This window comes from Papio anubis, chromosome 2 (genome assembly GCF_008728515.1).
Source record: "Papio anubis isolate 15944 chromosome 2, Panubis1.0, whole genome shotgun sequence".
Lineage (NCBI taxonomy): Eukaryota > Metazoa > Chordata > Mammalia > Primates > Cercopithecidae > Papio > Papio anubis.
In genome coordinates this window covers 93,520,555-93,548,068 of record NC_044977.1, presented here as the reverse complement: position 1 = coordinate 93,548,068, position 27,514 = coordinate 93,520,555, and the positions used below count along the sequence as shown (strand labels likewise).

The 27,514-nt window shown below is 38.3% G+C and overlaps 1 protein-coding gene across 9 annotated transcripts in view; it reads right to left on the bottom strand.

The window, feature by feature from the left end:
* SETD2 (SET domain containing 2, histone lysine methyltransferase) overlaps positions 1–27,514 on the bottom strand; it is a 149,628-nt gene that overhangs the window by 89,676 nt on the left and 32,438 nt on the right. For all 9 annotated transcript variants that reach the window (XR_004182169.1, XR_004182168.1, XR_002520401.2 and 6 more), the window contains exons 2-6: positions 21,657–21,672; positions 15,201–19,570; positions 11,276–11,407; positions 8,560–8,688; positions 728–851 (exon numbers count right to left, since the gene is read on the bottom strand). Coding sequence is in view for 5 of the 9 variants with exons in the window: in XM_031663393.1 (XP_031519253.1) it covers positions 728–851; positions 8,560–8,688; positions 11,276–11,407; positions 15,201–19,570; positions 21,657–21,672 (4,771 nt within the window). In the remaining 4 variants the exon portion in view is untranslated. The remainder of the gene's footprint in view (positions 1–727; positions 852–8,559; positions 8,689–11,275; positions 11,408–15,200; positions 19,571–21,656; positions 21,673–27,514) is intronic.

Here is a 27,514-nt window from a genome sequence, read left to right as displayed (position 1 = left end):
CCTGTAGTCCCAGCTACTCAGAAGACTGAGGCACAAGAATCTCTTGAACCCACGAGGTAGAGGTTGCAATGAGCCAAGATGGCACCACCACACTCCAGCCTGGGTAATTCAGCAAGACACGGTCTCCCAAACAAAAAAGAAAGAAAAAGCACTCTGGGGGCCATCAATAATTTCTAAGAGTTGTAATCTAAAATACACTACGTTTATCTTTACATATATATGTAAATTCCTCTCTCTTCCATGTTTTTATTGTCTACCTTGTGATGCAACAGTAACTTCCATGCTTTTTGTAAACAAATAGAAGCTAACTATTTATACTGCTCTGCCCCTCATTTTTGTCACTTAATATATTTTAGAAATCAGTCAGCAGGACACGGTGGCTCACAACTGTAATCTCAACAGTTTGGTGAGGTCAGGAATTCAAGACCAGCCTGGCCAACGTGGTGAAACCCCGGCTCTACTAAAAATACAAAAATTAGCAAGGCGTGGTGGCGGGCGCCTGTAATCCCAGCTACTCAGGAAGCTGAGGCAGGAGAATCGCTTGAACCCAGGAGGCATGAGTTGCAGTGAGCCGAGACCTCGCCACTGCACTCCAGCCTGGGTGACAAAGCGAGACTCCGTCTCAAAAAAAAAAAAAAAAAAAAAAAAAAAATCAAATCAGTCAGTATCAATGGCTCCTTCAAACCTAACAGATCTGTTTCAAGGCAAACATATCCATGCTGCTTACCTCATCATTCTTCAGGGCCATGAAATAGTAATGGATGTTTTTGTTTCGTGCGTATTCCTTTACTCGAGCTTTAAACTCTTTATGATCGAGTACCTCTCCACAATATTCTAGGACAAAGGTGTTCCTGCAAACCAAAAGGAAAAAAATAGCACTTCCTGCCTAGGAGCAGTATGGAAAACATATACGCTCAGGCAAAAATAAGAAATTTAAATAAATATTGCAATGTGGATAATTTAGTTATTACATAAAATAAATTAGAAACATATGTAAAGTATCTAGCTTCTAACCAAGGTTACTTTTCTCCTTCATAGTACTTTTCAAAGAATGTTCATTCTAAGATGCTTTTATAATTTATACCTACTACCAAAATATATATCCTTTAACTAGATACTAAAACATTCAAGTCTGGCTTACGATATCAAAAAACCAGTTATTAACAGCTGGAAAACAGGTCTGAAGAAATCAAGAGACACTGAAAAGTTAGAGGATTTTTGTTCTTAAAAAAAAAAAAAAAAAAAAAAAAAGGCAGTCAGGCACGGGGGCTCATGCCTGTAATCCCAGCACTTTGGGAGGTAGAGGCGGGTGGATCACCTGAGGTCAGAAGTTGGAGACCAGCCTGACCAATATGGGAAACCCCAACTCTACCAAAAATACAAAAATTAGCCAGGTGTGGTGGCATACACCTGTAGTCCCAGCTACTCGGGAGGCTGAGACAGGAGAATTGCTTGAACCTGGGAGGCAGAGGTTGCAGTGAGCCAAGATCGTGCCACTGCACTCCAGCCTGGGCAACAGAGTGAGACTCCGTCTCAAAAAAAAAAAAAAAAAAAAGGCAACTTAAATATAGCAGCTCTTCTGCTGTCTTTACTCTCAAAGGTCTCTAAAAACGTTAAAGATCAAATCTAACCCCCTTTATGTAATGACATTCTCTGTGAGTTCTCTTCAGAATGTTATCAGTAATTATGATTTATCTTCTTCTTTGGCATCTTTCAGTTACCCTATATCCTTGAATGTTCTTTTCTTGATTATTTACCTATTTATTCTGTACTGAAGATATTAAATTCTCAGTCTTTTCCCCTTCGCTTTATTCTCTAAAAGCTCATTCTAACCAATGACTTCAACTATTAGTTCTATGTAGACAAATGTCATACTATATTTTGCTCCTAAGTTCTGACATGAAATGGCCTGCCTGAAGGTCTTTTCTTATCCCCTCAAAATAAACATGCCCTAACTCTAACCAAAGAGATTTTTTTAATGTAAATCTTTTGTATTTGTTTACAACATACTGGCATAATCAATGTACTTATTAAAGGAGTTAACTTTGCCAACTGAAAAAAATTAAATCCTTTTACTTTAAAAAATAAAGCAATTAAAAACAAATGAGAAAAGAATACATATATTAAAAAGCAGAGCTCAAAAACAGGATTGGAGAAGTTTATAGTAGATGTATATATATATTTATATAGTAGTCCATCACAAACACATTTAGGTCTCAATAATAAAAATCTGATTATTCATGAGTAAACCTAGAAAATCAAATTATTACCTTTATAACCAATATTTGAAATGTCCTTTCTAACCCCAGAAGCTTATCATCTTGTAAATAATTTAAAATGATGACAATAATTGAGGTCCTACAATGTTGGACTCTCCACTTCTAGGATTAGTGCCCTCCCTCAAGAAAAAGAAAAGTCACTCTGGGTGGCCGAGGTGGGAGGGCTGCTTTGGCTCAGGAGTTCAAGACCAGCCTGGGAAACACAGGAAGACCTCATCTTGACAAACAATAAAAAATTTAAAAATTAGCCGGCCATGGTATTATGTGCCTATAGTCCCAGTCAGTTGAAAGGCTGGCGCAGGAGAATTACTTGAGCCCTGAGTTTGAATCTACAGTGAGCTATGATCACATTACTGCACTCCAGGCTAGGTGACAGAGCAAGACCCCGTTGCATTAAAAGAAGAAAAAAAGGCTGGGCACAGTGGCTCAAGTCGGTAATCCCAGCACTTTGGGAGGCCAAGGTGGGTAGATCGCTTAAGCCTGGGAGTTTGAGACCAGCTGGGCAACATGGCGAAACCCCGTCTCTATCAAAATTAATATTTTAAAAATGTTTAAAAATATTTTTTAAAAACTTAAAAAAGAGAGAAAAAGAAAAATGACATCATAGACTGCCTTGTGAATTAAATGTGGTGACTACAAAACATAGAAAACATATATTATCCAGGATCTGGAACTGCATACATAAAAAATATTTCCAATCCCTCTCCTGCCAAAAATCTATCTTCCCTCAACTTACTCATTTAAGGCTTGATTACCTGTTTTTGAAAGGTAGTATGAAAAATAAAAATAAAGCAAACTGATGTCATCTGGCATCAATATTACGCCCATTTGACAAATAAGACAGAGTTTGGATAATGTAGGTGATCTATCCAACTTCACAAAGCTCAATCACAGCCTGGGATTCAAACTCCACCTGAATAACTATTTACCTCATTATATCATAAAGATGCTTTCTTGAATTATACTAAAATATTCAATTCTAATGATATTACTCTCAAATCACCTTATTTAGAAAAAGTTCTTAAATATCAAAGCCTGACCGGCCACTAAAATCACTCAAAGAGTAGAGACCCCACATCAGGAAATCTGACATACCAACACACATGGACCTGACAGTTTGAGCTTGAGGAAGCAGCTGAGAGAAGCATCTCAAAGTCCTCAGGAATTTGGGGAATGTAGGAAGAGTGGCTAGACCCTTCAGCTGCCTAACCTCCAAAAAACTAAATGAGGCTGATGTAAAAATCTATCATGCAGTACTTAAAACTCTAAGATTTAGGTTTCTTAGAGAAGCTACATGTCTCAATTAAAAACCAAAATAAAAACAAAAACAAAGCAGAAAAACATCAAATTGCCTGGCATGCAGTGACTAAATCCCATGAAGGCAAAGGCAATGAGAAGTGTGATTCTTATGATTCTTATTAATCTTTTTCTAAGTCTGAAATTTGCTCTGGCTGAATAGAGTCACTTCATTGAACTCCTTCTCCTTAAAGCCTTTTCAGGGCAACACGGCTCTACTATGGCAGGTGGATGAGGACAGAAACTGTCACTGTCACTGCAAAGCTATGGAAGGTTTAGGGGTTAAGGGTAATGTCTGCAACTCTCTTTAAGCTTCATCAAAAAAAAGACTATAGATAAAAAGAGACGGGCGGACAGAGAATGTAAAATAAAGCAAACAGAACAAAATGTTAATAACTATAAAATCTAAGTGGTGCTTATATGGATGCTAACTGTTCCACTCTTTCAACTTTTCTGTAAGTTTGAAACTTTTTATTAATAAAACGGCTCAGGTGTGGTGGCTCACGCCTGTAATACCAGTACTTTGGAAAGTCAAGGTGAGAGGATCACTGGAGCTCAGGAGTTCGAGACCAACCTGAGCAACACAGCAAAACCCTGTCTCTACTAAAAATACAAAAAAAATTAGCTGAGTATGGTAGTGTATACCTGTAGTCCCAGCTACTGAGGAGGCTGAGGTGGGAGGATCACCTGAGCCCAGGAGGTTGAGGTGGCAGTAAGCTGTGATCGCACCACTGCATTCAAGCCTGGGCAGCAGAGTAAGACCCTGTGTCGAAAAACAACAACAAAAAAAAGTGGAAGGGAAAGATGGCTTCTAAAAAAACATCATTTCGGCCAGGCACGGTGGCTCACCCCTGTAATTCCAGCACTCGGGAAGCCAAGCCAGACAGATCACCTGTAGTCAGGAGTTCCAGACCAGCTGGGCCAACACAGTAAAACTTCATCTCTACTAAAAATATAAAAATTAGCTGGGCATGATGGCACACACCTGTAATCCCAGCTACTCAGGAGGCTGAGGCAGGAGAATCCCTTGAACCCAGGAAGCAGAGGTTGCAGTGAGCCGTGATCGTGCCACTGCACTCCAGCCTGGGTGACAGAGCAAGACTCCATCTAAAAAAAAGCCTCATTTGCCCAAATGTCCATCAACTAATAAAAGGATATACAAATATCGTATATCCATATAAAAGACTATTATTCAGCCATAAATAGGAATTAAGTGCTGACACATGCTCCAATACAGATGAAACCTCAAAAACATAATGCTAAGCAAAAGAAGCCACACACAAAAGGCCACATACTGTATAATTTCATTTATATGAAATACCAAGAATAGATCCAACCCTCAGACACAGAAAGCAAATTAGTGGCTGCCAGGCCTGGGAGGAGGCGGGTATGAGAAGATTCTGCTTAACAGGTACAGAGTTCCCTTTTCAGATGATGAAAATGTTCTGGACATAGACAAAGGTGATGGTTGCACAAGATTATGAATGCACTAAATGGTACTGAATTGTAAACTTTAAAATGGTCAATATTATATTATGTGAATTTTACCTCAAAACCCTATCTGGTATCCAATTACATTAAGTCAACCTGGACAGCCCTGCCTTCTCTTCCTACAACTGGGATATTTCCTAAAACTACAGGGGTTTTGATAGTAATCTGCTTTTTTGGTGAGGTCTGCCATGGCACTTTAACACTAACTAGCAACTTAGCTCCAAATAATTTCTCATCCTGTGTAGATCTGACAATTTGTGCTTATTAAATGGTAATATTCTACCAGTAAACAACTCAAGAGTTGTGACTACTTTATGAAATTCATAACTACTGGTATTACCAACATCATGTGGAAATTATAGGAGTAGGAAAGTATGGGAAACACGGAGACATTAAGTCCTAGTATCTTTTACCAAAGCAGGGTTCTCTGTGAATAGCTGAAGAAAATGAAAGAGCTTTAGGAAGTTTTAACCCGGCATATAAACTGGAGCCACACATCCTTTCCTCCCTTCCCCAATCTCCTTTCCCCTTAATATAAGAAGAGCACTGAGCTATCAAAGAGTGTCTGTTGCAAGTAACAGAATTTAGATCAGGTTTGAAGCTGTGTGTTTTACTGCAGATACCACAAAGGACCAGTGTCCAGACAGCTCATCCACTATTGTCCCTGTTAAGAGAGGCTTGTGTCCAAACTGTGGTTACTTTAAAAAAAAAAAAAAAACTCTCAAGAAGGCCTGGCTGGCTAGGGCAGATTGAAAGAAGGCATCTTTGAAAATGTGCGTCTGGACTAGAACTAGTGATTTTGGAAATTCAATGGGCTGCTTTGAGAGGTATTGATTTCTGTATCATTAACAGTGTTCAAAGGAAGTATAATCAATTATTTGTTTAAAATACTATAAAGAATCCAATAAATTGGATATGGGGCATATGACAATTCTGTGGGATATTTGTTTCAAATAAACAATTAAAAACCAGTTATGAGGAGCCTAGGCAACATAGTGAGGACCCCATCTCTACAAAAAATAGAAAAAAAAAGTAGCTGGGCATAGTGGCTCACACCTATAGTCTCAGCTACTCAGAAGACTAAGGCAGGAGGATAAATTGAGCTTGGGAGGTCGAGACTGCAGTGAGCTATGACTGCGCCAGGACACTCCAGTGAGGGTGACAGGGCAAGACACTGTCTCAAAAAAATAAAAAATAATAAAAATCAGTTATGAGCCAGGATGTGTTTTTACAACACTTTGAGGAGAAGGGAAATCTATGAGGTTCCTACCAGCCCCCTTTTTGTGTAACGAAACGTGTTTTTTTTGATTGGTTCTCAAAAGGATAGATTAATATAAACATCATTTCTTATCTTCAAAAGAAAAAAAAAAAGAACAATTTGCTTATTAAAAGATGTATGAGGATTCCTGTCATACAAGGGGAAAACAGTGAGAAAAAAAAAATTAGTCTTTATTACCTGTGTTTTGATTTCCCACAATAAACAGACTAAACCCCACCAAGTCCTGCCCCAACTCCAACTCCCATCCAAGTGTGGCCATATGCTCAGAGCGTTCTTAAAGAATAGTTATGTCTAAGCTACTAGAATCCAGCAAATGTTTTATTTCCATTTTTTAAATATATTTTTTAAATATTTCAACCATAAACACATGTACTTTGTTTATATTTTATATTTAACTTCAAAGAGGCACTTGACTTTCATTAAGAATACTTTTTTTCTTTTTTGGAGACAGTTTTGCTCTGTCGCCCAGGCTGGAATGCAGCGGCGTGATCTCGATTCACTGCAACCTCCTCCTAGTGGGTTGAAGCAAATTCTTCTGCCTCAGCCTCCCGAGTAGCTGGGATTACAGGTGTGTGCCATCATGCCTGGCTAATTTTTGGTTTGTTTTGTTTTTTGAGACAGAGTTTCATTCTTGTCGCCCAGGCTGGAGTACAATGGTGAAAACTTGGCTCACTGCAATCTTCCCTTCCCCGATTCAAGAGATTCTCCTGCCTCAGCCCCCCAAGTAGCCAGAATTATTGGCACCTGCCACCACATCCAGCTAATCTTTGTATTTTTAGTAGAGACAGAGTTTCACCACATTGGCCAGGCTGGTCTTGAACTCCTGACCTCAGGTAATCTGCTCACCATGGCCTCCCAAACTGCTGGGATTACAGGCGTGAACCACTACGCCCAGCCTAATTTTGGTTTTTTTGTTTGTTTGTTTCTGAGATGGAGTCTTGCTCTGTCTCCCAGGCTAGAGTGCAGTGGCATGATATCGCCTCACTGCAACCTCCGCCTCCCGAGTTCAAGCTATTCTCCTACCTCAGCCTCCTGGGTAGCTGGCATTATAGGCGTGCGCCACCACACGCATCTAATTTTTGTATATTTAGTAGAGACGGGGTTTTGCCATGTTGGCCAGGTTGGTCTCAAATTCCCGACTTCAGGTGATCCACTCACCTTGGCTTCCCAAAGTGCTAGGATTACAAGCATGAGTCACCATGCCCGGCCAAGAATACTTTAAATATGCTCTATATAAGAAACTTAAACATTTCCAGGAAATACTGAATATGGCAGAAAATAAAGTGAACCTTTTGCTGTATTAAATTTAAAAGTTACATGAGTTAGATGGAAGGCAACATTTATTCATTCATTCATACTTGATAATCATTAATCTATCAAGTATGTTTTAATTCTTAACCTTGATATGCTCAGGTACTCTCTTCTACTCTTTTTTTTTTTTTTTTTTCTTTAAGAGACAAGAGATCATTGCCATCCCGATTGGAATGCAGTGGCATGATCACAGCTCATTGTAACCTTGAACTCCTGGGCCCAAGCAGTTCTCCCACTCAGCTTCCCATAGCACTGAGATTACAGGCATGAGCCACTGCACCTGGCCTTGTCTTCTACTCTTACCCCAACTCAATTTTATGTATACTAATGGATTCTGTCCCAACTCCTTTTTATATAGCTTCATAGAGATTCTGGGGGTCCACAGTATACACTTGGTAGTTGCTTGGAATTAAAGAAAACATAATTACTAAAAAAGAAAAAAAATTTTTTTTAACAACAAACCAGCTACCAAGTGGTCATTCTACGTAATGATCATCATTAAACCTCAGTGTAATACAGAAATTGTTTTCCTACAAAAACATCTAAGTTCAACAAGACAAAAATGAAGCGAAGGCCGGGCGCGATGGCTCACGCCTGTAATCTCAGCACTTTGGGAGGCCAAGGTGGGTGGATAACTTGCAGTCAGAGTTCGAAACCAGCCTGGCCAATATGGTGAAACAATGTCTCTACCAAAAAAATACAAAAAAAATGAGCCGGGCATGGTGGCATGCACCTGTAGTCCCAGCTACTTGAGAGGCTGAGGCAGGAGAATCGCTTGAATCCGGGAGGTAGAGGTTCCAGTGAGCCAAGATTGTGCCACTGCACTCCAGCCTTGGTGACAGAGTGAGACCTCGTCTCAAAAAAAAAAAAAGTGAAGTGAAACGAAATTAAAACAGAACTTACGAAGGAAGGTCTTTGGCAGCTCTCAAGCCCCAGCCTTTCTTTTCTGTGAGTATGACTTCCACATCTGCATGCTGTTTTCTCTGAAACCGTCTATTGGAACAATAATCCCCATTTGGACACCGAGAAGAACTGAAATGAGAAAAGGAGGAAACTTAATTCTTTAAAGCAGCAAAAGAACCAAAGTAACTTTGAAAAAATGTGTTAGTATAACTACACGTATACATACTTTTATGGTATAATTAGCATATGTATGACTAACCCCCAACTAAGCCTTCCTTTCCTTCCATCACAAAGGGATTCCTTAGAACTGAGTATCTACATTGTTACTTAAACAGATCATACCCACAATACAGCCTTGACATCTGGTCATCACAGGAAATGTCTACCACTCTCTAGGTGTCTATAATACATTTTCAGGCTGCATGTAAGCTTTCCGTACATTGACAACTCTGCAGAACTTATTTTCTGTAAGTGCACCTTCCCTTCCTTCTACTCTAATCACTTTTCATTTTTTGAACACAGCTAACTACTTGATCTACAATTGAGAAAATCTAAAGTCATTATTAAACATATCCTTGTTCAGAGTAAACAGAATGACATGGCAAGGCTCTTCTCCCATGGATCCTAGAGTAAAAATGATAAAATCAAACACTGATTTACTTCTTAATATGTGATAGATATAAAGGTTTTTAACAATGATTAAAACTACACTAGAGGGGGCCAAGTTCGGTGGCTCGTGCCTGTAATCCCAGCACTTTGGGAGGCTGAGGCAGGTGGATCACTTGAGGGAATTCAAGACCACCCTCACCAACATAGTGAAACGCTGTCTCTCCTAAAGTTACAAAAATTAGCCAATCATGATAGTGCATGCCTGTAATCCCAGCTACTTGGGAGGCTGAGGCAGGAGAATTGCTTGAACTCAGGAGGCAGAGGTTGTAGTGAGTCAAGATCACGCCACTACACTCTAGCCTGGGCGACAGGGGAGACTGTCTCAAAAAGAAAAAAAAAAAAACTACTAGAAATTAACCATTTTTAATACATTATTATTTATTGCCAACCCAGCAGCAAATAACATTTTTAGCAATGGTCAAAGGATGAAGGATTTGCTCCAGAGTGAGGCAGTATAAAGGAAAGCTTTCAGGAGGGAAGAGAATTTAAGGCAGAATCTCTAATAATACATAGGATATGCATAAAGAAAGCTGGAGATACAACTGTCCCTGCCTGTGTGCAGAAATAAGAAAACAATCCCTGTTTGGACAAAGGGAAATGAAACAACTAAGATAACTGATAAGAAAGGTGAGTTGCTGGAGGATGAAAAGACAGGCTGATGATATGCTACGAAGGGCTCTGGATACAAGGCGAAGTTTGAACCTAATCATGAGAACAACAGAGAACTACTAAAGTGTGTGAATAATATGAAGAAATTTTTTTCTTCATGTATGCTTCACAAGGTTGGCAGGAAAACCCAGAAGAATGACTAGGGCAACAATACGAAGTTAGAATAATGCTAACCCTATGTCTTCTCTTCTTACATCTGTACTGTCATCTCTCTCTCTAGTTTGGATAAAGAATACCAAAAATGCTTTCTCTTTATTTTTTCAAGGTATATATATTTTATTTTCACAACACTATAACATGAGCAAAACCAAAAACTGAGCTTTGAGAAGAAAACACTTCATTAATATTAAAAATAAGGTATACTCTTTCCATGTTAAAGACAAGAATATATTTTTCATCAATCAGATTGGTCAAAACAATTTTTTTGAGACAAGGTCTTGCTCTGACACCCTGGCTAGAGTACAGTGGAGTGACAGCTCACTGCAACCTTCACCTCCTGGGTTCAAGTGCTTCTCCTGCCTCAGCCTCCCGAGTAGCTGGGATTACAGGTGTGTGTCATCATGCCTGGCTAATTTTTGTATTTTTTAGTAGAGATGGGGTTTCACCGTGTTGGCCAGGCTGATCTTGAACTCCTGACCTCAAGTGATCTGCCCGCCTTGGCCTCCCAAATAGCTGGGATTACAGGCATGAGCCACTACACCTGGCCAAGATTAAATTTTTTAATGTAAAGATATTTACTATTTATAAGAACAATATAGAAGCAAATATATGTCAACAGAATAATTACCAGCTATGAATACATAATGCAGTCAAGAGAAAGATTTAGTCAGGTCTGTACACAGAGCTCTGGTTAGGTCTGATTAGCAAATCCAGGCAAGTATATAGAATAAGATTTTATCTGTATACATAAAAAGAGGAAAACATCTACCTATGCTAAAAAGGCATTAAAAGTTTTCTGGAAAAATGACAAAACAATGGAATCGATGTTTGGGAGAAGAAGACATTCACTTTATGCATTTCTGAAATGTTACGGTTTTATTTCACTTTATAGTGAAAGCTTAAAAATACCAATATTTACCTCCTAGGACATGAATATTATAAGATAAAAAAAGTACTCAATAGAAATTAATACTATAGGACTACTTTACACAGCACTTAAAACATGGTGGGTACTGTAATCTAATGCCCAATGCAAGGGAAATTTGTTTTCCTATTAATATCTGTTTTCTACTACACATCAAAGTGTCTACTATACTTCTTTGCTTATAGTCATCCATAGGTAGGAGAAAGGTTAAATTTTTTTCTTCATTGATAATTCAATATTTAGAGACATTTAATAGAAGTGTTGAACAAAAGCAGAGTATTCTAATTTACTTACCATTCAATCATGAGAAGACGATTAAGACAATCTTCTCCACATGCTATTTCACCTTGAGCTCTTTCATCTTTAGAAAGAGGTGTACACTCACACTGCATTCGCTTAATATCTCGATGAGATTTATTCTTCTTTCTATTGGGTAAAATGTCATAAAAACTGATTAAATAAATTTCCTGGTAAAGATATAACATATGTAATCAAATATGTGCTAAATCTCATTAGATTCTTTCGGGTTTTTTTAAACAGGGTCTTGTTCCATCATCCAGGCCAGGGTGCAGTGATGTGATCATGGCTCACTGCAGCCTCAACCTCCTGGATTCAAATGACCCTCCCACTTCCACCTCCTGAATAGCTGGGACCACAGCTCATGCCACCACGCTTGGCTAATTTCTGTTTTTGTTTTAATATTCTGTAGAGACAGGGTCTCTTTATGTTACTCAGGCTGGTCGTGAACTCCCAGGCTCAAGAAATCCCCCTGCGTCCACTTCCCAAAGTGCTGCAATCGCAGGCAGGACCCACTACGCCTGGCTAGATTCACATTTAATGATTCCTGTAAGTCAAGCATTCAAAATAAAACATCTAATCATTAGTACTTGTGAGACTGAAAATCCTAAGACCTACGTTACCAAAAAAACAAAAAACAAACAAAAAAAAAAACATGAGAAGGGCAAACTTAACCTTGGCAAATGGGGGAAGATGAGATGAGTTCAAAACCAATCATTCTGGAACTCAGTCCTTATTTCCTAGTCCAGGTCAGCTAAGCCTTGGATTCTGAACAGTTTCAAGTGTTAAAGTCATACTAGGTTCTGGGAAAAATACGAAAACGCATGCATTTCAAATAGTGACATAGCTGGTTAAAGTTAAGTTTAAGAATCAGACCTCACGGATGAGCAAATAATAGTTGAGATATAAGACTAAGGGAGAAAAGTGGTTTCTAAAAAAATAAGTGAGTTCTAAATCCAATATTTTAGAGTATCTTTCGGTAACATCACATTTGCATAAATTTTGTTTAAAAGCAGATTGAATTTTTTAAATGAAGTGTAATTACAGAACAATCAGGTAAAAGTTTAAGAGGGCTAAACTTTCTCCACGCAGACAGATTTATTTTGGAGGAGAACATAAACTGCTAAAATTTGATTGGGTTCATAATAACCCACACCAGAGTTGCAAAGCAAAAGTGAAAATGTGATTATTTACTGGCATTTTTGCTGATGAACTAGTCTGTTACCCTGGTCTAAACAAAAAAAAAAAAAAAAAAAAATAAAGATGGTCGAAAAAGATCTGTTAAGATGTTTTTAAGATTAGGGAACTACAAGAACTATAAATCACTCTTTGACTATCAAACAGGAAACAGCATAGCTGCTCTAAATGGCTATCTCTAATCTGCTTTAATCTTCAACATATGTTCTATTCTAGTGCCAATTTTATAAAGTGCCTAAAGAGTGTTATGATAGTTTTAACTAAGTTTAGGTGAAAAGAATGATTCCTCTTGATTAAAGACATAATTCGTTAATGAGTATATGAATATGCTTAGCCTGAAGATGACTAAACAAAATTATCTATTTAGAAGTACTTAGCTACAATTTTGGAGAATCAGCAGCAGCTGTATTTTGTATTGCTCTAGAAGGCTGGAATAGGACTAATGGGCATAGATTTTGGCAGGTAAGCCCTGCTCCATTAAACATAAGAAAAATTTTTTCATTATATTCATATTATTTCTTATAAGAGTTTGCCTTCTTAGTGGCTCCTAAATGCCTAGCATATAACAGGCACTTCAAAATTCTGAATATATAGGCCGGGCGTAGTAGCTCACACCTGTAATCCCAGTACTTCGGGAGGCCAAGATGGGCGGATCACCTGAGGTCAGGAGTTCGAGACCAGCCTGGCCAACATGGTGAAACCCATTTCTACTAAAAATACAAAAATTAGCTGGGCATGGTGGCGCCCAGCAGAGGTTGCAGTGAGCCAAGATTACGCCACTGTCCTCCACCCTGGCCAACAAAGTGAGACTCTGTCTCAAAAAAAAAAAAAATTGAATATATATAAATCTTTCCCACTGCAAAGTGGTGGAAGCCCTCTTATGCCTCTCCTAACCAAATCTATGTGCACAGTTTTATATATATGAGATTCTCAATGCTAAAGAAAAGTCAGAATTGGACTGATTAGTTTTATTTATATTCTTTTACAAAGATCTTATAAGTTCCATTAGTCAACTCACACAATTCCTAAGGGGTACTTACTTAAAATATTGAATATTTTAAATGTAAACCTAATTTATAACTAGATATAAATGAAAGTAACTATAAAAGGCTGTTAAAAGGTTAGTTTTTAATAGAAAAAAAAATTTCTGGTAGGACCTACCTTTAAAATTAAGTTTTTACCTTATACACAGTGGAAAACTTGATTTAATAACATTTTGATGCTTAAAGGTACAATGGTTAGGTTGATTCCCAACTAGCAGGAAAACTTCCAAAAAAGGAGAGTAAGTGGGTAGAATACTTTTTGTTTTGGTTTTTTAAGCACAAGAGGCATACATTTACATCAGGAAAAAGGAAATTATCAAGGACAGGTTAAAGTTAAAACAGACTGAGAAGCCCTGCTCTAGAGGACTACGTTTTCATTACTCGTATTCTCATTATAATTTGTTTCATGTTAGGGATTTTTCGATAAACCACTTTATCATTTCTAAAATATTTATTACACTATTGCCAGATTTAATCTAGTAACAATAATCTAAAAAAAATGAGAGAAGAAAATTATGTTCTAGTCTAGTTCTAACTTTATAAGTATCTGATACGATTTGGCTATTTCCCCACCCAAACTCAACTTGAATTGTATCTCCCAGAATTCCCACGTGTTGTGGGAGGGTCCCAGGAGGAGGTCATTGAATCATGGGGGCCGGCCTATCCTGTGTTATTCTTGTGATGGTGAATATGTCACACAAGATCTGATGGGTTTATCAGGGGTTTTCACTTTTGCTTCTTCCTCCTTTTCTCTTGCCACCACCATGTAAGAAGTCCCTTTTGCCTCCTGCCACAATTCTGAGGCCTCCCCAGCCATGTGGAACTGCAAGTCCAATTAAACCTCTTTTTCTTCCCAGTCTCGGGTATGTCTTTATCAGCAGCATGAAAACGGACTAACACAGTACCCAAAGATACTTCATTCTGCACACTTTTGAAAATAAAATCCAATGTAACCACTTTTTTCTTCTCTAAGTACAGATTATTTTGCTGGGGTTTTATTCTATTTTTTTGGTCAACCTTTCACATGTAAAAGGAATTACAGAAAAACTGGGCTAGCCTAAATTATACCTTGAAAACCAAATAAGTAATAAAAGAAAAAAAAATAGACATCTTTCCTGGGGAGGGGGAAAATGGGGAAAGGAATCTATACTATCAAATCTAAATAGGTAAAAACACTTTTTTAGGCTTTTAAATTTACTTTATCCCACAACTCTTTCATGTGTTTAATCTCATACACACTGAATTGTTTAAAAGCTTTTTCTTTTTTTTAACAACAAAAAAGTAAGAAAATAAAAGCCAATGTAACCACTTTTCTTCTCTAAGAACAGATTATTTTGCTGGGGGTTTTATTCTTTTTTTTTTTTTTTTTTGGTCACACTTTCACATGTAAAAGGAATTACAGAAAAATTGGGCTAGCCTAAATTATACCTTGAAAATCAAATAAGTAATAAGAGAAAAAAACTAGACACCTCCTTTCCCTTTCCTGGAGTGGAAAAATGGGGAAAGCAATCTATACTATCAAATCTAAATAGGTAAAAACACTTTTTTAGGCTTTTAAATTTATTTTATCCCACAACTCTTTCATGTGTTTTATCTCATACAGTCTGAATTGTTTAAAGGCTTTTTCTTACAACAACAAAAAAAGAGCTAAAATTTGTCAAGCAAGCATTAATTAGACTTACCTTTCTGTTAAATAAACATTTTCTTCAATAAGATCAAAGTAACAAGGCATTTTCCCTTGCTTGGCACATTCCTTCCATCGCTGTGGGTCCCTGAAGTCATCCATGACACAGGAGGGCCCAACCAGTGCTGAGCCTGGGGGCACTGATGTCTCTCCCTGCTCTACCTCCACTCTAACTTTCTTTCTGTCCTGAAGCTCACCATCACTTTCAGAATCACTCTCTATTTCCTGCCTCCTTTTTTTAAGAGGCCCTCTATCTTTGATATCATTTTTTTCTAAGTTTTTTGAAAACTCTTTCTTTTCATTCACAGCTAAAGTGTCCTTAATAGAATTGCTGCTTATTTCAGGTGCTTGCACTGACCCCTTGTCTTTCTGAAGGGATAGAAGATACTTATTGGACTGGTCTGAAAAATGGGATCCATCCTGTTGATCCCAATTCTCCTCTTCTTCACGATCATCTGTTAGGGAATCTGGTACTTGTCCTTGAGTTCGATCATACACAACCCCAGTTCCAGGAGGTCTACCTGATCTTGGATCCCAGTAACCATTGCCTTGCCAGTAATCACGTGTCCCACCATACTGTTCTGCATTTTGCTGATACTTGTGTCCACCACAAGTTCCATAGCTACTGTCAGGTTGCTGATATGTGGTAGAAGGCTTTTCTTGAGAGAAGTCCCAACCTAAGTTTCTGAGCTCTTCTGATGAGTGCAAGCCATCCACACGTGATATCTCACAAGAGGAAGAAAAACTCAATTCTGTTTTTCCCAGTCTACTATCTGGCCTGTTTTGGAAAGTGGACTGTTGCCAAGACTTATTTGGGATATCTTCAAAATCAGAAGAATAAATTGGCAGCTCCTCTTGCTGCCTAGAAGATATTTTGGCTTTCACAGTTTCCTCTGAATTTGGGTGACCCAGAGAGTCAGATTTCACATCTGTATGACTTGTACTATCAACCCCATCACTCTGAGGATGAGAAAGTTCAGGCAGGTGGTTATCTATTTGTTTTCTATTGGACTGTGTAAAAGAAATTTCTGGATTCTTCTCTGTTCCTTTATGAAGGAAAAACTTATCAGTTTGAGGACAGGCTTTATTTGCTATACTTTCAAATTTTTCCTCATACGAATGTCTCCTTGACTCCAATCTTTCATCTTCCCAATGGTCAGAATAGTGTCTATAACTTTGACTGCTCCGAGAAGAACAAGGACTTGTTTCTTCCACGGGCAAAGTAGAATTCTTTGGCACAACCACAACAGACTGGAGACGGTTTCTTGGAATACTGCTATCATCTGAATCTGTATCTTCTGAATCACTTTCATCACTTGAACTTTCAGAAGAGTCAGAATAATCTTCATGGACAGTAGACACAATTTCTGGGGCATGACCACTACTGTCACACTTTAATGCGTAAGTTACACCATCACTGTCTTCCATGGTTAAATTCAAATCACAAGAAGAAAATACAACTTCTGAGTCATCAGAAGTATGCACACGTCCTCCTTCTCCTCTTTCATGTAAAGAGATTTCTGGTCTTCCTCTTCTATCAGGCAATATGGAATTCCCTTCTTCTTGAGCCTCTTGCAAACATTTCCCAGATAACCCATTATTACGCCTGTTCTCCCTGGAGGCAAATCCCTTTCCTGAATCAGGAAGGTCACTACCTACTTCTACTACTGTTTCTTTCCCTGCATGCTTTAAAAACTCCGAACTTTTTCTATTCTTTAGCACTGCATCCAGAACTGGAGATGTGTTCTCTCCACATTTCAAGAGAGTTAGACTGTCCACCTTTACTCCTGGTGGAAGACTCTGAAGAGATGAAGCAATATCTGAACTCCCAATAGGCTGATATAAATCATCAAAATGATTAACAGAAGCTGAACTAGTGCTACCGATGCTCTGCTTATATTCTTCACATGCAAATTTTGAGTGATCTGTCAAATTTCTACTATCACATATAACTGGTTTTGATTCCAAATGCACATTCATAAAGCTATTTGAAGAAATCTTCATAACTGAAGGCTCTATATTTTCAGCTTCGGAGTTACACAAAGAAGGGTTGTTGCTATCATTTGAAGTACAGTATATGTCTGAATCTTTGGTTTTGCAGCAAGAAACCCTCGTATCAACTGGTTCTTTAACTACAGTTTTGGAATAATCTATAGTCATAACTGGCAAAGACATGAGTTTATCTTGGTGTGGTGACACCAGAGGTTCTGTTTCTCTAAATGGGCTTTCTGACTTCTTATGCAGTATGCGTGTATCATCCAAGTCTTTTCCTTTGCATCTACTAATATTCTGAAATCCATTTGATGAAAGCATGCATGCTTTGACCAAAGGGGATACTTCCGATCCAGTCACACTATCATCAGAAGTCATTAAAACAGCATCAGTTTTAGAAGTGCAAAATGTTGCTAAATCAGATTCTGCCCCAGGAGATCCATTTATATTTAATTCTATGGGACAAAAACTTCTTAATTGATCACTCCTCAATTTAGATAAAGAGTCTAATTCCTTAATACTATCATGGCTATCATGTGTTATAAATTCAGACTTAAAAATAGGAAATTCATCTAGCTTTTTTAAAGTAGGTGAATCATTTAATCGATTTGATGGAGCTGGAGACCCAGCCTTTTCTCTTTCAGGGTTTTTATTAATCATTCTTAATTCACTACCTTTTGAACAAGGTGTCTGTAAACTAAAAGAATGAGACTGTTTGATTTCTTCATTTAATTCTGTACAACAGAAAGAATTTTTAAATTTATCAGACTTGGGTATAGGTTTTGAAAGGGTAGATTTATAGCGGGAAGCACTACTGTCGTGCTTAGAATATGATGACCCTCGTCGGAATCCCAGTTCATTAGGGGGAGAACAACATCTTTTAACTGCTTCATTTTCTGAAGTCCTTTTAGATTCTCTTTCTAGTTTTGAAGAATACTTGCCTCTTCTTTCCATCTCTAAGTAAGAGGTCTCAGTTTTACAGTCCCGATCAGATTTAGAATAGGAGGATGTCCTTAGGTCTCTGTAAGAAGAGGAATGAGATGAGGTACGCCTTGAGTATGTCTTCTTATACTCTTCTTCTGAGTCAGAACTCTCTCGTGCTCTGTTATCTGTGTATGGCCGAGAATAGCGTGTCCTCTCTCGATAAGGGGAGCTCCTATGGTAGCGACGATCAGAGTCATAATAATGAGATCGTTCTGACCTGGAATAGGATAAATTAGTTCTAGGGCCTCTCTCAGACCTAGAATGAGATCTGCTCCGCCGTCGCTCTCTTTCTGATCTACATCGGGAAGATACATACCGAGTATCTCTTTCAAGTTTTGAATAGCTAAAATATTTATCATCTCTCTCTGTTTTAGATCGTGAAGATTTCCCTAGATCCTCACTTTTTAAAGGTGCTGAGCTCTTTTTAAAATCTCTTTCCCTTTCAATGCTTGCTGAAAATTTTAAATCATGTGATCTTTGACTTGAAGAAGTCCGTACAGAATCTTCATCAGATTCTGAACCAAGAAAGGTGCCTTCAGATTGTGAGGATTTCTTCTTAGAACCTGTTTTTTTACAGCTCAGACTAATCTTAGAACTATCTGGAATTTCTTCATCCTTCCCAATATGGGAATCTTCTTTTTTTGAGGAAATATCTGCTTGCTCATTCAATATTTGAGTTATATGTTCTTCTGAACTATTAGATACAGTGTCCTGCTTAGTATCTGCTTCTAAAGATTCTGGTACAATTATAATTGGTGGTTCTTTCAGAGATCTAACTGCTACATCTACTGGTAAGGGTACTGGTGCTGCCATTAGAACTGTTACTGGTGTATGTGGCAAGGCCACTGGCTCTGTTATTGGTGCTGGTGATGAGGGTGTTGTGGCTTGGGCAGGTGGAGGCGGTGGAGGTGGAGATGAGGGTGGTGAGTCTACAGTTGTTGATTCTGCTATCACTGCTGGTAGTGGTGCTGCATGAGTAGGTAGAGATGCTACTGCTGTGGTAGTAGCCAGCAATGGCCTGGATGTTACATGAAGCAGGTGTTTCTTAAAATGAATTTTGCCCAATTCCACCCTTGACTTTGGTGGGGAAGATTCTTCTGCAGTAGATAAGGTATCACCAATTTCCATTTTCATTTTAGGAGTCGAGTCTACCTGAAGAGGTACAGCTGAAGGGTTTGGAGTATCACTTTGCTTTTCATTGCCAAGTGCAGTGAGAAACCTATTCTGCAAAGTTTTCTTTGTAAGGCTGAAGCTGAATGACACCTTCTGTCGTCCCTGTTCTTCCAAATTAACTTTTGTCTTGGTGCCTTTGGGCAAAAATCGACTAGAAGCAACACCTTTGAACATTGGTCCTTTGATGAAACCTGTTTTCTGCACATTTTCAATCTTTGCCTACAAATGAACAAAATAAGCAATTACTACTACAATAAATAGTTACTTTCAAATGGACTGCACAGTTTAAAATGTGTACAGGAGAAATGAAAAGCCCTTTTTAATAACAAATAGTATGAATTTCACTAAGCTACATATATCTTTATTACGAAAATTTTCAAACACAGTCAAAGGTATAGAAAATGGTACAATAAATCCCTAAGTATCCACTCCTAGCTTCAACAATTACCTAATTTTCCCATTCTTTCTCTTACATAAATTTTTTTCAGTTTTATAACTATTTTCCAGGTAGCATTTTTTAAAAAGAATTTTTAAAAAACCTGACACATGTTCAAAGGACATTTGTATAAAGGGCAATATCTAACATCTCAGTACTCAATATGGTTTGTTCTTGTGTTCTATCAGAGATGAAAAGTCGGAGGTCATCAAGACCAGGGGTCTCCTGGTATCACATTGAGTGCACAGTAAAAATACTCATCTGAGTCGAGCACGGTGGCTCACCCCTATAATCCCGGCACCTTGGGAGGCCGAGGCAGGAGGATCACTTGAGGTCAGGAGTTAGAGACCAGCCTGGCCAACATAATGAAACTCCATTTCAACTAAAAATACAAAAATTAGCAGGGTGTGGCAGCATGCGCCTGTAACCCCAACTACTTGGGAGGCTGAGGTGGGAGAATCACTGGAACCCGGGAGGCAGAGGTTGCAGTGAGCCAAGATGGCACCACAGAACTCCAACCTGGGCAATAGAGCAAGACTCTGTCTCAAAAAAATAAAAAACTTTAAAAGTAAAAAAATAATATTCATCTGTGACCCACACTCTAGGAAATATCAAATATCAACTGGAGCTATTGAGCTCTAAGATGAGGCAAGGGTTTGTTTTTTGGCGTGTTCTGAAGTTTTTGTTTTTTTTTTTTTTTTAAAAAAACAAGCAGTACAGGCAATTCTTATCAATGTCCCAGGTTTGGGAAACCACTGATATAGAGGAATTTCCCAACTTACTTGTTTTACAGATGAGGCAACCAAATGAGGACCAGGCCTTCTGCCTTCCTGGAGAGTTCTCTGCCTTGGCACACATCACTGTCTCTGCCTGGGTTTCCCCACCCTCAGGTAATAATACTGCTCTATGAGCAACAATTACAAGGTACAAACCTAAGAAGACTACTTCCTCCATGTTTGCCAAATCACCAAAGGAAATGGTGAGCTTTGGAAGTTCAAGACATAACATAGGTTGTAGAAAGAGCACCAGAAAAATCTACAGCAACAAACTCAATGCTAAATTAAAGATGGTGGTATACTTTCCATATGCAAAATTCTTCTAATTCATGTTCTTCAATCCACTTCGGCTATTTAAGAGAATAACTTCCCTTTCAACACAGTAAAATCTGAAATCAGTTTTCAAAATTACATAGTAGTCATTCAAGTTGGAAAGTAAATACTGTCACACGTATTATCATGGAGCAGTGAATTCCAAATACTTTACTTTTTTTGAGACAAGAGTCTTGCTCTGTTGCCCAGGCTGAAGCGTAGGGGGCACCATCTTGGCTCACTGCAACCTCTTCCTCCCCAGTTCAAGCAATTCTCCTGCCTCAGCCTCCTGAGTAGCTGGGACTAAGCCACCACGTCTGGCTAATTTTCTTATTTTTAGTAGAGATGGGGTTTCACCATGTTGGCCAGGCTGGTCTCAAACTCCTGACCTCAAGTGATCCACCTGCCTCAGCTTCCCAGTGTTGGGATTACAGGCATGAGCCAAATACTTTAAGAAACAGAATCCACTTTTCAAGTTAAATCTTAAATGGAAGCTCAATACATAAAAAACAAGTAAAAGATATTTTTAGAACTTCCAACTTTCTCTACCTTTCCTAAATCTCTTGAAGCTCTAAAGTTTAAAAACCATTTTTTTGAGATACACAATATCCCTCACTGGGATAAGTTACCATGGCTCTAAAAACAAAATTAAAAACTATTACTTCATTTGACATTCAAAATGATAGCTACATTTTGAGTATTTTCAGCTTTTACCCAATTTCTAAAATGTGTTTAGTGGTCAATGTCATAATCATTGAATGACTAGTTAAATTATACTTACCTCATTTTCTTCTTCTCTATTTCCATTCAGCCAAGAAAACATGCAAAAGAATAAAAAGAAATCATAAATACTTAAAAACAATTGAAATAATAGTTATTTGTATTAAAACTTAGGATACTTACTACCTACAGGTATATTCTATATGGATTGTCCATTCCTTCAGACTCAGTTACATTTAGTTTAACACATATTTACTCAAGATAGTGCCACATACTATGCTAAGTCCTAGAGACCAAATTTGAATAAAGCAGCATCCCTGCCCTCAAAAAGTTCAGCTTCCTGTAAGTTACAAAAAAGAAACCTGTAACAAAAGTAATTCCCACATAATGGAGTAAATATAAGAATAGAAATATGTATGGTGAGGCAGCAAAGAGGATGATATGCAACTCAGTTTAGTGGGAAAATAGGAATGCAAAGAATTTTTCCTGCCCAGGTGTGGTGGCTCACATCTGTAATCCCAGCACTTCAGGAGGCTGAGGCCAGCTGATGGCTTGAGCCCAGGCGATTGAGACCAGACTGGGCAATATGGTGAAACCCTGTCTCTATAAAAAATACAAAAAAATAGCCAGGCATGGTGGCGTGCACTTGTAGTCCTAGCTACCTGGGAGGCTGAGGTGGGAGGATTACCTGACCCCAGGAAGTCGAGGCTGCAGGTAGCCATGATCACACCACTGCACTCCAGCTGTGGTGATGGCTGTCTTTAAAAAAAAAAAAATTCCTGAAGAGAGGATTCGTTTTTGAAGAATACATTTGTGGGAAGATCCCAGGCAGAGTCAGAGATTAACACATAAAATAAGGCTGGGCATAGTGGCCCACGCTTGTAATCCCAACACTTTAAGAGGCTAAGTTGCGAGGATCACTTGAGTTCAGGAGTTCGAGACCATCCTGCGTAACATAGCAAAACCTCATCTCTCTTAAAAATAATTTTTAGGCCAGGTGCGGTGGCTCATGCCTGTAATCCCAGCACTTTGGGAGGCCGAGGCCGGCGGATCACCTGAGGTCAGAAGCTCAAGACCAGCCTAGCCAACATGGTGAAACCTCATCTCTACTAAAAATACAAAACTAGCCAAGCATGGTGGTGCGTGCCTGTAATCCCAGCTACTTGGGAGGCTGAGATAGGAGAATCACTTGAACCCGGGAAGTGGAGGTTGCAGTGAGCCAAGGTCGTGCCATTATATTCCAGTCTGGGCAACAAGACCAAAACTCTTTCTCAAAAAAAATAACAATAAAAAATAAAAAATAAAAAATAATTTTTAAAAGGAAGGCTAAGTTGGGAGGATTGCTTGAACCTGGGAGACAGAAATTGCATTGAGCCAAGATCATGCCACTGCACTCCAGTCTGAGCAACTGAGTGAAAACCCGTCACACAAACACACAAAATAACACAGAATAATATGTGTAAAGAATCTATAAACAGTTCAGTATTACCTGAATATAAGGTGTAAGGCAGAAAGAAGCCAACAATAAGATGGAGTAGGAGGCAGTGGTCAGGTTTCTCATGAGAAGAATCATATTTCATCTTATGGATCAGTGCTTCTCAATCTCTTTTGGTATCTGTTCAACAGTCCCAAAGGCAAGACTATTCCACAGTACAATGCATCTGCTCCATAACACAGTGTGCAGCTCTCTGGGTTATGTTCTAACAAAGGTAACCACACTGACTAAAAGAAATCAAAAGCCACAAGTCTGGTGTACACTAGCACATCAAGGCATACTAAGGGGCTGTCTACTTGGAGAAAAGGAAGCTACAAAAGGACATGACAGCGAGACTTGTATTTTCAGCTAGTCACTCATTGGGCTATGTGGCAAGACTGGAATACAACAATCTGTTTTCAATGTTCCTGAAAGGAAACATGCAAAGCCCTTTTCCCCAAATGTAGGCCTAACTTCATCATAATTCATTCCATTCACCAGTGTCTGTGGTAGCCATACAAAACCAAGTAATGATCGGGGGGTGGGGGCAGTAAGCTGATAATACATGAATGAGATCTGAAGCAGTGCCAAAATTAACCATTTTTTTCTACTCCAAAACCACTAAAAACCTCATAAATGTGATGTTAGCACTACTGTACTTCATCAATTCTATGATATACATTTTGCCCACAGGATGCATGCTATCAATGGTATCACAGTTTTAACTGAAAAATTTTTTCACTTCTCAAAGTTCATAAAATAATCATTTTCTTACAATCGATGGCATATTAGAACCTCTGGTATCTTAGATTTAAATTAGTACCATTTGAAATTTTTTCAAGACAGAAGGTACCAGGAGATGTCCAACCACAGGCTTTATCTGCATAATAGGCACACATATGAAATGCTGGAAATACAAAGGTGACCAGAACACTTTCTTAAACTTCAGCAGTTCTATTTTGGACAGGCAGATGAAAAGAATAATCCTGACAAAATATGACAAAAATAGGCTCAGGTTATATTGTAAATTTTTGTGGAGTTGGGAGGGAAGGGAGAATAATGAAGGTCCATTTTAGAAATCAAAGAATTGTTTGACAGAAATGACAAGACAGGAGGGGGAGGTGTTTAAAAAAAAAAGAAATGAAATGAAATGACATTTCCCAGAACTTGATAAAATAAAATGTTTATAATAAAAGAATATAAGCACAATCAGAAATTTGGAGGGAAATTTTCTCATCATTAAAAGCATTTAATGTTAATAGATAAAAATCAAATTACAAACACGCAAAAGGAAAAGTCCATAATCCAACTTTCCAGAGACAACTACTGTTAACACTTCGATCTACAGAGCTTTCTGCACTCATTTGTGCATGCACTTGGGTGTGGTTTTTAAACAGAGATCATTGTTTTTCTTTTTAAAAACATATAAGCCATTCTGTATCTTGCTACCCTCCCTCATCATAGAGTTGGTGAGCAGACAAGTTGTTTAGATGACAGAAAAATTATGGAATCACTAAATTAGATTGAGGAAGTGATCTCAAGAGAAGGAGACACAGGCTGGGTGCAGTGGCTCAAGCCTGTAATGCCAGCACTTTGGGAGGCTGAGGCGGGCGGATCACCTGAGGTTAGGAGTTCAAGACCAGCCTGTCCAACATGTGATCCACCTCGTGATCCACCCGCCTCGGCCTCCCAAAGTGCTGGGATTACAGGCTTGAGCCACCGCGCCCGGCCGCAAGCATACTCTTGGTCTCTACTTTTCTGACATAATTAGTTCCCCCAGAACTAATTTCTTTCCCCCGAAAGCTAGGAGAAGAGACAGGGTAAAAGACGAAGAAAATTCAAGTGTAGGTAACAGAAACGGAAGTAGACTGTAATCCTCAATGTTGCTGCCCAAAGTTGGACATTACTAATTTATAATTGAGCTTATTAGCATACTTATTCTATTTTTGTTGAAGGGATTAAGCCATCAGAGGCAAAAACTAGTGAATTAATCCAGCAAGATGGGCGGGACAAGAGGGGTAGAAGGCAAGAAGTTGAGAGAACTGATTTCTCAAAAATATTAAAATGACTGACCTAAAGATCCCTAAATAATAGACAGGGAGTAAAAGCTGATAAACTCAACAGGGTAGGGACAAGATACTGAGGGCTTCAAAGAGTGGATTTGGTAGAAACTAGGAAGAGAGGCAGAAGGGTCAATAAGGTGGAAGAACTGGAAATTATGGTCAGAGTATTATTTTAGAGTTGAAGTACATCATTTCCAGGAGAGTCTTCCTAGGTAGGAGACCTAGCCATGGCCAGGAAAAGTAGACTGCTGCAGCAATAAGAGGGCAGGACCTTTTTGAAGAAATTAATACAACTGTGAGACCACAATTAACAGCAAGAACTAGCTACAAATGTTTTTAACATAAGAACACTTGTTTTGGTAAATAATATCAAGAGCAAAGAAGAGAGTTTTTGAAGAAAGGTTGATGAAACAAAGGTATGGAAACAAGAAGTTAAGAGTATTAAACCTCCTGTACTCCCTACCATAAAAAATAAGGAAGCATATGAAAACAAGTATTTAACTCCACAGGATGAGACCATGCTAGAATAGCCTATTTCTTCTTCTGAAAAACTACTACAGAGGGAAAAAAAAAAAAGGATGTTAGCCAGTTATCTGTCAAAAACATAGTAAAGTGGGCAAATCTGCAGCTTGCTGATGGAATTATATTTAAAGAATTCATATCAACATGAAGATAAATCTCTATTAGGTCACATGGTATATATGGAAAAAGACTTAGTTAAGAGTTTTAGTCATGGCAAGCTCAAGGAACCAAAGAATGACATGACTTAAAAAAAAAACCAACCAACCAATCTCTAGGCTAGGACATTAGAAGTAAGACTTACAAAGGGAAGCCCGATAAATAAGAGCAGTTTGGCCCTATCAAGCGTATTAATAAATACAAACAAGTTGGATAGTAAAGAAATCTATTCTGGATATCATGTCACACAAGAAATGGTTAAAGCTAAATAGAAGTATTTTTATCTACCTTAGAAGAAAAAAGATTTACAGGACCATAGTGGTTTATTTCAAACTATCAGAAAGCTTAGAAGATAAAATAATCTTATTTTGTGCAATTCTGAAAGTCGGAACTGGGATCAACAAATAGAAGTTACAGAATGACAGCTTTTAACTCATTTTTAGTACATTTTAATTTTTTTTTTTTTTTTTTTTTTTTTTTTTGAGACAGGGTCTCATTCTATCTTCCAGGCTGGAGTCCAGTGGCGCAATCTTGGCTCATTGATGCCTCGACCTTCCAAACTCAAGTGATCTTTCTGCCTCAGCCTCCTGAGTAGCTGGGACTACAGGTGTGAGCCACCACAATGGGCTAATTTTTTTTCTGAGACAAAGTCTACTACAAAACTACAAAAACTAGCCAGGTGTGGTGGTATATGCCTATAGTCTCAGCTACTTGGGAGGCTGAAGCAGGAGGATCCCCTGAGCCCAGGATGTGGAAGTTACACAGTGAGCAGAGATTGTGCCACAGCACTCCAGCCTAGAAGAGGGAGACTCTGTCTCAAACAAAAACAAAACTACATGTGTCAATGTACAGGATACTTAAGTTTCCTTGTCATCAAAAATATTTAAGAATCTGGATAAGAACTTAACTAAGACAAGACAGAGAGTATTCCTGTTCTCAAGGTGGACAGCCAAAAGTGAGATCCTAGGTCTTACTCCAGACCTTCCACTGAATTTCCTAACTACAAATCAGAAATAGCTTTTTACTTTATCTTGATTTTAATAAGCAAAGACTTCAAAAACTCACTCCTACCTAAAGATTTCTTACGAAAACTAAAATACAGTGTTTCTTACACTTGAGTGAAGTATAGGCCTCATTTAAAGAAAAACACTGTCAGATATAAGAATAGATCACAGTTCAAGAATTCTGACAGAAAACAAAAATTAGCCTATTAAAATTTATTTCATTTGAAAACTGTCATTGCAGAGAATTTTAAACTTAAAACTTGTCAAAATAATTTTTAAGGTCTGTAGGTTAGAAAATAATATTGTATCAATGTTAATTTCCTGAATTTGATCACTGTAATGTTTTTAGGAAATATACATTTGAGATATAGGAGTAAAGAGGCATCGTGTCTGCAAATTTCCAGCATTCCAGGAAAAAAGTAATGATGTGTATATATATGTATACAAAGAGAGAATGACAAAACAAATGCGGTAAAATGTTCTTATCTAGGGAATCTGGGTGAAGGGTATACAGGAAATCTCTGTGTTTTAAAAAATATATTTTAATATATATTTTTTGTAGACACAGGGGTCTATGTGGTCCAGGTTGGTCTCAACCACCTGAGCTCAAGCGATCCTCCTGCCTTAGCCTCCAAAAGTGCTGGGATTACAGGCATGAGCAACTGAACCCAGTGGAAATCTCTATTTTTTAAACCATTCT